Source organism: Pongo abelii, chromosome 1 (genome assembly GCF_028885655.2).
Source record: "Pongo abelii isolate AG06213 chromosome 1, NHGRI_mPonAbe1-v2.0_pri, whole genome shotgun sequence".
NCBI classification, from domain to species: domain Eukaryota; kingdom Metazoa; phylum Chordata; class Mammalia; order Primates; family Hominidae; genus Pongo; species Pongo abelii.
Window position 1 is genome coordinate 178,982,284 of NC_071985.2, and position 11,034 is coordinate 178,993,317.

At 49.4% G+C, this 11,034-nt stretch overlaps 1 protein-coding gene across 13 annotated transcripts in view; it reads left to right on the forward strand.

Moving 5' to 3' along the window:
* Window positions 1-11,034, forward strand: part of SSBP3 (single stranded DNA binding protein 3) — a 177,928-nt gene that overhangs the window by 164,258 nt on the left and 2,636 nt on the right. For all 13 annotated transcript variants that reach the window (XM_054534388.2, XM_054534400.2, XM_024246597.3 and 10 more), the window contains 5 exons: window positions 63-117; window positions 1,776-1,846; window positions 10,281-10,359; window positions 10,628-10,656; window positions 10,749-10,850. In XM_054534388.2, coding sequence (XP_054390363.1) covers window positions 63-117; window positions 1,776-1,846; window positions 10,281-10,359; window positions 10,628-10,656; window positions 10,749-10,850 — 336 coding nt within the window. The remainder of the gene's footprint in view (window positions 1-62; window positions 118-1,775; window positions 1,847-10,280; window positions 10,360-10,627; window positions 10,657-10,748; window positions 10,851-11,034) is intronic.

Genomic DNA, 11,034 nt, shown 5'->3' on the forward strand with positions numbered 1-11,034 from the left:
CGGCCCCTCCCCACGTTCGTTACCACCGTGGGCGTCTGATGTCAATTTTATCTCATCTTCAGGGACCCCCTGGTGGTGGCGGCCCTCCAGGAACACCCATTATGCCCAGTCCCGCAGGTAAGAGCACTTGAGGGGAAAGTGGGGGGTCTGGTGGTGGGGGTGGGGCATGTTGCCAGAGAGACCTGGAGGGGCACTGTTGCAGAGCCAGAGCTTACCCCACTCCTTCCTGAGCAGCACATCTTCCACTGGGCATTTAGGGGGCAGGGGTCCCTTGATGACACTAACCTACTCCTCTGATGCTGCTCCATAAAGGACAGGGCTGAGCAGAGCAGTCTAGGAACAGGGATTCTCGTTGCCCTTGAATCCCTTTTGTTGGGAAGAACCCTGTTCAGGATAGGCATTTCCCCAGATGACTCAAAAAGGGGCCTTGGGGTTCTGGCATCCTGGGACCAGGATTCTGAGGCATGCTACCTTTGGAGTTTCCATAGCTCCTGGCTTCTGGTCCTCTATATAGGAGCTCCCTTCTCTCCCCCACCCCCTCCCCCCACCCCCACTTTTTTTTTTCTTTTTTGAGGCAGAATCTCGCTCTGTCACCCAGCCTGGAGTGCAATGGCATAATCTCGGCTCACTGCAATCTCTACCTCCCAGGCTCAAGCGATTCTCCTGTCTCAGCCTCCCGAGTAGCTGGGATTACAGGCACGCACCACCGTGCCCAGCTAATTTTTGTATTTTTAGTAGAGATGGGGTTTCACCATGTACCCAGGCTGGCCTTGAACTCCTGACCTCAGGTGATCCACCCGCCTCAGCCTCCCAAAGTGCTGGGATTACAGGCGTGAGCCACCGCGCCCAGCCCTCCCTGTTTCTTTAAACAAAAGAGGGCATGCGTGCACATACATGGGCATGTGCGCGCGCACACACACACACACACACACACACACACACACAGCATCACAATTATGTTTCTTTCCCAGCTAAGAATAGCATACCAGCCAGCTAGAAGGAATTCAACATACGATCCTTACCCACCCCAAAAATAAAAAGTGAGAGGTAGCTGGATTCCTGCCCAAGAATTACGGTGCCTGCTCCTGATAGAAACGTTTTAGCTGGAGACTTTTTTGGCTAATTGGGGAGATGGAGGGGACTCTCCCCCGCCCCCTCCTCGGCTCCCCATAGCAGGGAAGCTGCTCAGCTGCAGGGGTGGAGCTGGCCGCAGCCGGGATCCTGGGCTCCCACTCCGGCTCTCTCTTTCTGCTGCTGCATTTTGATGAGCTGCATGACCTACATTCCGACTGGGCCACATGCACCCACTCCATATGTGAATGCGTTTCCAGCCCCATCCCTGCCTCTCCCTCCTGCCCCATCAGCCTGGCAGGGTGGCCTCTGGGTAATTTGCCACGTTTCCCTTTCCCTGATTTGATTAAAACCACTTTGTAGGGTGGTGGAAGGAGAGTACAGGTGGTGGTTCTGCTGCCCCCATGTTGTCCCAGGCAGTGTCTGGGGACCAGATTTGGTGTGGGGTGGGGAGACAAGAATTTGAACCCGTAATCCCCCTGTGCTGTGTCCACACTGCTGGGGTTGAGTGGTTTTCACAGTTGAATTTTCTGTGATTAAAAACTTTGTGAATCTTCATTAAATACAAATTAGCCAGAAAATGGTGGTACTTAGAGGAAATTTTAGGTGATAAAATACAAAAGAATGAGTTCAAGTGCCATGAGTTTGTTTTAATTAAGAAACGAATTAATCACCCCGACTTGTGGGTTTTCACTGTTCTACAGATTCAACAAATTCCAGTGACAACATCTACACAATGATTAATCCGGTGCCGCCTGGAGGCAGCCGGTCCAACGTAAGTCTGCTTTCTAATAATTTACATATCAGACACCATAACAAATCATAATTAACTTCATCAGCTGAGGGGAAAGCAAGTTTAATTGATTTCAGCCATTTGTTACCAAAGATGAATAAAATAAACCGTCAGAAAAGTGATTAACTCTTGGGCAACTCAGTTCCCATTTCATAGGCGGCAGGGGGTGGGAGAGGAAGGGGTGGGATGATGCTCACCCTCTGGTTAGAGCCAGGGCGCCCGCTGTGCTGCTGGGACTTGCCACCTCCTGCTGTGCTGGTGGGGGAAGCGCCAGGCTGCAGGTGGGGTCTGGCCTGGTCTCTGCCCAGCTGACTGGCTGTGCTGGCCCGGGCAATCCCTCTCCTCCTGGGCCTGTTTCTGGGGCTGTGGAGCTGAGGGTGGAGCCAGCAGCAAGGGGACACGGCTCGCTGGGGGACCCGCCTGCCTGTGCTGCTGCCAGGAGCTCTGGAACTCCCAATACCTGGCAGCTTCTTTGCGTCTCAGAGTTGCAGCCCTTGGGTGATGTTGCAGCTCACATTTCCCCATTTCTGATTCCTGCTTGCCCCACTTCCTCCCGTGTCCCCTGCACCCACTGGATGGGACTTGGTTAGTCAGCTGCAGCCTGTCTCCTCACCCAGCGGGCGTTGCCCAAGGTCAGGGCCTGATCTGCTTCCCCTCCACAGGCAACCCTTCCATTCTAGTTCTTTCCCTTCCTCCTCCATGCAGGCCTCAGGTGAACCTGTTCAGCCTTGCCCCTCCAGGAGCTCAGGGTCTGAAAAGGAGGTCTACAGACTGTAGAGCCAGAGAGTGGGCCTGGGGCCCTAAAGTGCAAGGCTTTGGCCTGGTTGAGGGGGTGGGGCCTTTTGGGGCACTCTGGTTTTGTTGGCTCCGTTCCTGAGGTGACACCCGGATCATCCCACGTGTTAAACCCCGAGCGCGGGCTGCCCCGTGCTGGATATTGCCTATATTTTCTCTCCCAGCAGCCCTCTGAGGGATGGTTTCTGGCCTGCCTCCTTTGCCAGGGTCCTCACTGGTGTGACCAACCATCTGGCTTTTAACACTAAAAGCCCCACATCCTGAGGAATCCCAGGACACAAAAAGCCCTGGGTTTTGTCAGTGATGCAGAAGGTTGGGTGGAAAGTATAAAACCCACACAGAGGGATGACAGCACTGTTTGTAGCATTGGATGGAAATGGCGTGGACGATCTGCCTCGAGTGGTCACTGTCGCCATGTTTCCTGACGTGGATGCTGGCATCAGGACTTGTGATTCACCATGGATTACATCATTCGGGCTGCAACTCCACGCGCTGCAGTCATGCACGTTAGTAGCACCCGCCTAGGAGTCTGCTGCAGATTCAGTGTTGGACTTTTTGTCTAGACGGTGCTGGTTTCAGTCTTGACATCGTGAATGTTGTGACCGTATTTCCTAAGAGTTCAGATGATGAAAATGAGAACGGTGACAATGACAGCACCAGCGTGACCCAGGCATCACTGGGAAAGAAGGTTAAATGACCGTGTTACTTTAATGACAGATGCAAGGACACACACAACTGGATTAGAGAGGAAAGAACCCAAACACAATGTACTGTGCAGTGTGCAGAAAAGAATTTGGGATTGGGCATGTGGAGAAGGGGAGGTGGAGGCACATTGGACATTGAGTCTCTCAAGTCTGAGGCATATCTTTCTAAATCAAGGTTTTTTTGACCTCCAAAGAGACAGCAGTTCTCAGTCAAAAACAGCGGTCGCAGAATTAGCTTGGGCATACTCCTTGAATGGATGCCATTATCATCTTGTTCCCTTGATTGCACCACAAACCAAGAAGGTTACATTTCCTGATTCGGAGGTTACAGACTAAAAGTCCTGTGTGTGAACCAAAGGGAAGAGGGGCTTTGGTAACAGATGCATTGCCCCTTCACGGTAGTGCTGACCCTGTCTGATCCTTCCAGTATTCGTGCTTCCAAGTGCGTCAAGGGCTGCCTCAAGTCATGGCAACAGGTTTTGGCTGGCTCTTAGGTATGTTGATTTGAAAACTGGAGTTTCAAACCGTCTTCTCGATTTCTGTGAAGATTTTAGTGAAGCCACTGAAGACGTAAGAGATTGTTGTTCTCTTGTCCAAATACAACCTAGACTTTGCTCATTTATCTACATATTTGGCAGACAGTACACAGTTAATTTGAGCAAATTTCATTTAGTCCATAAGTTTCTTACCAATGAAAATGAAAACATCTTACCTGCTAAATGTTCACACCTCGTACCCGACACTGTCACAAAGGGGTGTAATTTGCTTACCTGTGATACCAGCTTTCATAATGAAAGTTTTGGGTCACCTTTCAGTTTCCTCAAAACATGCCAAAGCACTTAATGAGATCTTTGACTTTACAGACAGGAGAATGCCTCAGACACGTTTCCACAAGATGACTATCATTGCTGGCCATAGAAAAGATGTTCAAATGTTGGCTTGCCGTGAAAACTGCTATTTTTTAAAGTGTGAGACAAGAAGGATGTCCTTCTCTAATTTGGAAATGCATTGAGATGAGAATGGAAAAAGGAATTACAATAAAATACAGGCCAGGCACGTTGGCTTACGCCTGTAACCCAAGCACTTTGGGAGGCCAAGGTGGGAGGATCACTTAAATCCACAAATTCAAGACCAACCTGGGTAACAGAGCAAGACATCCTCACCATCTCAGCAACAAAAAAATAAAAATAAAAAATACATAGGCTGGGCGCAGTGGCTCACACCTGTAATCCCAGCACTTTAGGAGGCCAAGGTGATCAGATCACTTGGGGTCCGTCAGGAGTTCAAGACCAGCCTGGCCAACATAGTAAAACACCATGTCTACTAAAAAATACAAACATTACCTAGGTGTGGTGGTGCATGTCTGTAGTCCCAGCCACTCGGGAGGCTGAAGCAGGAGAATCACTTGAGCCTGGGAGGCGGAGGTTGCAGTGAGCCAAGATCACACCACTGCACTACAGCCTGGGTGACAGAATGAGACTCCGTTTCAAAAAAAAAAAAAATACATAAAAAATAAAATAGAAATGTATATACTGTTTTGCCAGTACTCTCTGATGCTCCTTAAGGAGCCCCGAGGAGCCTAGATGGGGCTAGCCAGCCACACTTGGATTGTTGGGTATCACGGAGAGGCGGCCACAAAACCTCATACACCATTTAATGCTTGAGAACTCAAAAAATGTCACCAGAAAAGGCAGTCAAGTTAAACAGGACTTTCTCAATTTCTTCATTAAAACTGTAACATATTTGGAATCCAACTTGGATTTTGCAACTTCAGATTACCTCTGTGCTTTAAAATCATTTTTTTAAATAATTTTAATTTATAACATCCATTGTGCTTTGGAGTGTTAAAAAATGATGGACATCTGGGCGGGCACGGTGGCTCACGCCTGTAATCCGAGTGCTTTGGGAGGCCGAGGTGAGAGGATCACTTGAGGTCAGGAGTTCCAGCTTGACCAACATGGTGAAACCCCGTCTCTACTAAAAATACGAAAATTAGCCAGGCGTGGTGGCTGGTGCCTGTAATCCCAGCTCCTCAGGAGGCTGAGGCAGGAGAATTGCTTGAACGCGGGAGGCGGAGGTTGCAGTGAGCTGAGATTGCAACGCTGCGCTCCAGCCTGGGTGACAGAGTGAGACTCCATCTCAAAAAAAAAAAAAAAAAAAAAAAATTAGCCGGGCATGGTGGCACACGCCTGTAGTCCCAGCTACTCAGGAGGCTGAGTCAGGAGAATCGCTTGAACCTGGGTGGAGGTTGCAATGAGCAGAGATCGTGCCATTGCACTCCAGCCTGGGCAGCAGAGCGAGATTCTGTCTCAAAAAAAAAAAAAAAAGCTGGACATCTTAGACAGGGATAGCCCATCTGATGAAACAGATGCAAAGGCCTGATTGACAAGCAGCTGGTCCACCAAAGCCAGCCCCTGGACAAAAATGGATGGACATCTTTGGAGAGATGGACATGAATTCCTACAAGTCCCAAAACCCATGCTTATAAGTAAAAGCCGAAGTACTTTGTGTGTAAGGGTTGTGTGGAAAGGATATTTAGTTTGGTGTTACCGTATTTGGTTGACACCAGGAGTCAGTGTAACATGGGCTTTGAGTAAACAGAGTGACAAGTCAAATGGGTTTTAAGTTTGACTATATTCCGTTTTACCAGTGCATTTAAAAGAAAGATGTTCTAAGCTGGGTGCAGTGGTGTATGCCTGTAGTCAGCTACTTGGGAGGCTGAAGTGGGAGGATTGTTTGAGCCTAGGAATTTAAGGCTGCAGTGAGCCGTGATCATGCCACTGCACTCCAACCTGGATGACAGAGCCAGACTCCACCTCTTTTTTTTTTTCTTTTTTAAAAAGGATGTCCTAAAGGCTATAAAGGCTTCAGGCAATTCAGAGACCAGTGGGAAAGGAAGCAGAGCAGAATGTTCTAATGTGTCCTAGGGCAGAAAGAAACATTGTTATTTTTTATTTAAATATTAGTAATGTTTGTTTCATTAATCCTACTGTGTTTATGTTTGTATGTTTATTTAGAGATAGGGTGTTTGTCACCCAGTCTAGAGGGCAGTGTCACAGTCATGGCTCACTGCAGCGTCAGCATCTGGGGCTCAAGGGATTCCTCCCACCACAGCCTCCTGAGTAGCTGGGACTACAGGCACGTGCCACCACACCTGGCTAATTTTCTTTGTTGTTGCAGAGATGAGGTCTCACTATGTTGCCCAGGATGTTCTTGCACTCCTGGGCTCAGGCGATCCTCCTGCCTCAGCCTCCCAAAGGGATTACAGGTGTGAGCCACCACGCCTGGCCTATGTTTTATTTTTTAAAAACATAAATAATAAGCCAGGTGCAGTGGCTCGAGCCTGTAGTCCCAGCTATTCAGGAGGCTGAGGCAGGTGGATCACTTGAGCGCACTCTAGCTTGGGTGACAGAGCAAGACCTCATCTCTAAAAAATAATTAAGTAATATAGCCTATCAAATTTAAGTATTCGAGTAAAAAGTTATTTCTCTATCAGAGGACAGAAATGTTATAAAAATATTAATATTTTTTTCCTCATACATATCAATCATTTAACTAGTCCACCTCCTAATTGCTACTAATTGCCACTGTTAACAGTTCCTATTGTTGTTTACATAGTAGCGTTAATCTAATGGAAAAGTAAATAATACAGAATAAATGATGCTGAGACAACTGAATATCCACATGTGGACAAATGAGATTGAACTGTGTCTTTACAGCAGTACACAAAAGTTAAAGTAGATCATAGGGGGCCAGGCACGCTGGCTCACACCTATAATCCTGGCACTTTGGGAGGCCGAAACAGGTGGATCATATTGAGGTCAGGAGTTCGAGACCAGCTTGGCCAACGTGGTGAAACCCTGTCTCTACTAAAAATACAAAATTAGCCAGGTGTGGTGGCGCGCACCTGTAGTCCCAGCTACCTGGGAGGCTGATGCATGAGAATCGCTTGAACCCAGGAGGCAGAGGTTGCAGTGAGCCAAGATCACGCCACTGCACTCCAGCCTGGCCAACAGAGTGAGAACCTGTCTCAAAAATAAATTAAAAAATAATAAAAAATAAAACAAAGTAGACCATAGATCTAAATGTTAGAGCTGAAACTACAAAACACTTGAAGTAAACACAGGAGTAAATCTTCATGACCTGAGTTAAGCAAAGCCTTCTTAGATGCAAGACCAAAAGCACAAGTAGCAAAAGAAAAAAGTAGACAAACTGGACTTCATCGGAGATTAAGATTCGTGCTTCAAAGGACACCGTCAAGGAAGTAAAAAGACAAACCACACAATGGAGAAAATATTCACAAATCATGTATCTGATAAGGGACTTGAATTCAAAATACATAAAGAGCTCTTAGAAAAAAACTCAATAATAACCCAATTTAAAAAATGGGACAAGGATCTAAATGGACATTTCTCCAAAAATTACAAATAGCCAGTAAGCACATGAGAAGATGCTCAGCATCGTTAGTCATTAGGAAATTCAAATCAAAACCACAGTGAGATAGCACTTCACACCCACTAGGACGGCTGTAGTAAAAAAGATAATGACTGGTGTTGGCGAGGGTGTGGAAGCATTGGAACTCTCAGACACTGCTCGTGGGAATGTAAAATGACACAGCTGCTTTGTTAAACAGTTTGACGTTTCCTCGAAAGATCAGACAGCCTAGTGATGTCTGCTGTGATATGGTAATTGGGTTACCCTATGACCCAGCAGTTCTCCTCCTAGGTATCTGCCCAAGAGAAATGAAAACGTATGTCCACACGGCGGCTTGTACGTCAGTGTCATTAGTCGTAATAGCCAAACCGTGAAAACAACCTGAACGTTCCCTCTGCTGATGAATGGATAAATGAAATGTGGTATATCTATACGGTGGACTACTTTTTGACCATAGGAAGGAATAAAGTACTGGTTCATGTGACAACACTGATGAACCTTGAAAACATGCTAAGTGAAAGAAACCAGCCACAAAAGCTCACATGATTCTGTGTATATGACATGTCCAGGATAGGCAAATCCGTGGAGACAGAAAGTAGATTAGTGTTTGCCTGGGGCCGGGGGGTTGGAGGGGGACAGAAATGACTGCAGTCGGGTACAGGATTTCTTTCTGAGGTTATGGAAACGTTCAAAATTGGTTGTGGTGATGGTTGCACACAGTATATTCAGTGTAAATATACTGAAAACCACTGAATTGTACTTAAATGGGTCAGTTATATGTTCTGTGAATTATATCTCAATAAAACTTAATATACAGAAAGTATACAATAATATGTCATTTTGAAGAAATACTTGTTTCTTAATACATTGATGTTAAAGTAACAACATATTCATGTTAAGGTAATGACATACATGTGCATAATTCTGTATTATCATGTTTGGGGATTTCGGGGGTCTGGCATGGCTGTGTCCTGGGTTGGCTCCCCAGAAAGCTGGTTACTTTCATCCTCTTATCACTTAGGTTAATAAGCACGAAATTTGTTGCTAGATGGCAAAATGTGCCCAAAAGCCTGTGAGCTGCTTTGTTGGGGGGCCCACTGGAGAGGCAAGGATGCGCCACCCCTCCCCCAGTCTGGGTGGGCACGGGGAAGCAGCTCATACCCTAGCTGTGCCCCTGCAGCCTGGTCACAGCCTTACCCCTTAACACCCCTTTCTGTGCTCCGGCACGCCATGCTGCCACCCACTTGGTAGCCTTCTGCTCATGTGGGACCCCTGCCTTAGAGTGATTTCCGCGATGGGCTCTGCCTGCCCAGATTTTACCCCTCAATTTTGTTGATGCTCTCCTCCTCCTCCAGGCAGCCGGTTCTGATATCTCTGCCTTGCTCTGAAGCCACAGCTGTACTTTGCAGCTGTCTTTGGAAGTCAGCATCTCTTTCCTCCTGTGGGGTAGTTGGGTATCCGTGAGCTGCTCCTCTGGGCTGGGGCTCAGGTGTGACTCAGCTCTGCGTCTGTGGCACCCAGTACCGGCCAGGTGCCAAACAGCCCTCCATTCCACCACCTCCACTCCCTTCCCACTCAATGCAGATCCAGTCTGCATCACAGGGCCTTGGCGCTCCAGGCTGGGCTCAGCCACCCCTCCCCAGCCCTGTGACTCGTGGCTGTGGGATGTGACCTTTTCTGTTCTTCCTTTCCGAGAAGGGTTTGATAGTTCCAGATAGGCTTGTGGGTGGGTAGAATCGACTCTTATCTCCGAGCCCCCATCTGCCACACCAACAGTTCTGCACGGGAGCCTCATCAGTGACCTCCCGCCACCACCCCACAGTCCCAGGGTGCCATGCAGTGCCTCCTGGGCCAGTGCCCTAGCTCCCTCTTCCCCACCACTCATCAAACCTCACCTCTTCTCACCGCCCAGCCCCAGGAAACATCTTCATTTCTAACTTCTTCCTTTCGTTAGCTTGGAGAGGGCCAGCATGACTGCTGCCAGGTTCCAGTCCCAGCTCCTCCACCTCCAGCCTCTGGGACCTCAAGCAAAGTGTTCCCTCTCAGTGCTTCTGTTTCCTCACCTGTGAAGTGGGGATGAGAAGCACAGATGTTTTGGTCCCTGGCCTGACATGGTCAGAGAGCTGTCCACATGTGCCTCTGTTTGGGGAACCACACCCTCCACACGGGGGATGGAGAGGGCCCTGTGGTGGGATCCGAGAGGCTCAGTTTCAGAGCTGCCTCTGTGTGGAGTTGGGTGGCAGCGGGCCAGTCCCTCTCCCTCACCTGGGTCATTGGAATGAGCACCTCTGCCCTGCAGCTTGGAGGGCCAAGGTGAGGACCCTGGCCCAGCTGCCAGGCAGGACATGTCCGAGTGTGAACAGAGCCTGCCGGAGCAGGGGTTCCCCAGGGCCAGGACTCTGGCGCGGCTGTAGCCCCCTGCCTGTGAGGGGTGCAGAGGGCCTGGGCCCACTGAGCTGCCATGCCCTGTGCTTCTTCCCCAGTTCCCGATGGGTCCCGGCTCGGACGGACCGATGGGCGGCATGGGTGGCATGGAGCCACACCACATGAATGGATCATTAGGTGAGTGGCCCCTGCCCTCGCCATGCCCCACCCTGCCTGGGCAGCCAGCTCTGTGCCTTAGCTCCTGGTTCAGCTGGGCTTGGTACACAGCCCTGGCCAGCCTTGGCTGGGCACACAGGACAATCCTGAGAGGGATGCCGCACAGAAAGCCCTCCGCACAGTGTGGGACTGGGATGGAAGGGCTTAGAGGCCCAAGGAGCCCAGGACAAGGGGAGACCCCTCCGTGGAAGAGCAAGCAAGAAACAACTGGATTATTTTTTCTTTCCAGGGTCAGGCGACATAGACGGACTTCCAAAAGTGAGTGTGCACTCGGTCTCCCTGGCGGCGCCTCATCTGTGTGGGCAGGTTGTTGGGGACACAGGTTCTCACCTCCTTTCCTCTTTCCACAGAATTCTCCTAACAACATAAGTGGCATTAGCAATCCTCCAGGCACCCCTCGAGATGACGGCGAGCTAGGAGGGAACTTCCTCCACTCCTTTCAGAACGACAATGTAAGCCTCGCCCCCCGCCTGCTGCTCTCGTCCCCACGGCCTGGGGACTCTTACCTAACAAGTTGCGAGCTACGGAGCCGGGCTGCAGCCTGCCAGCTAAGCTGGTGGCCGTGTTATGGGCTTTCCACCTCAGTTATTTTTTTAGCAGAAGTGTGCAGCCTTGACGCTGCCCCGAGACTGCCTG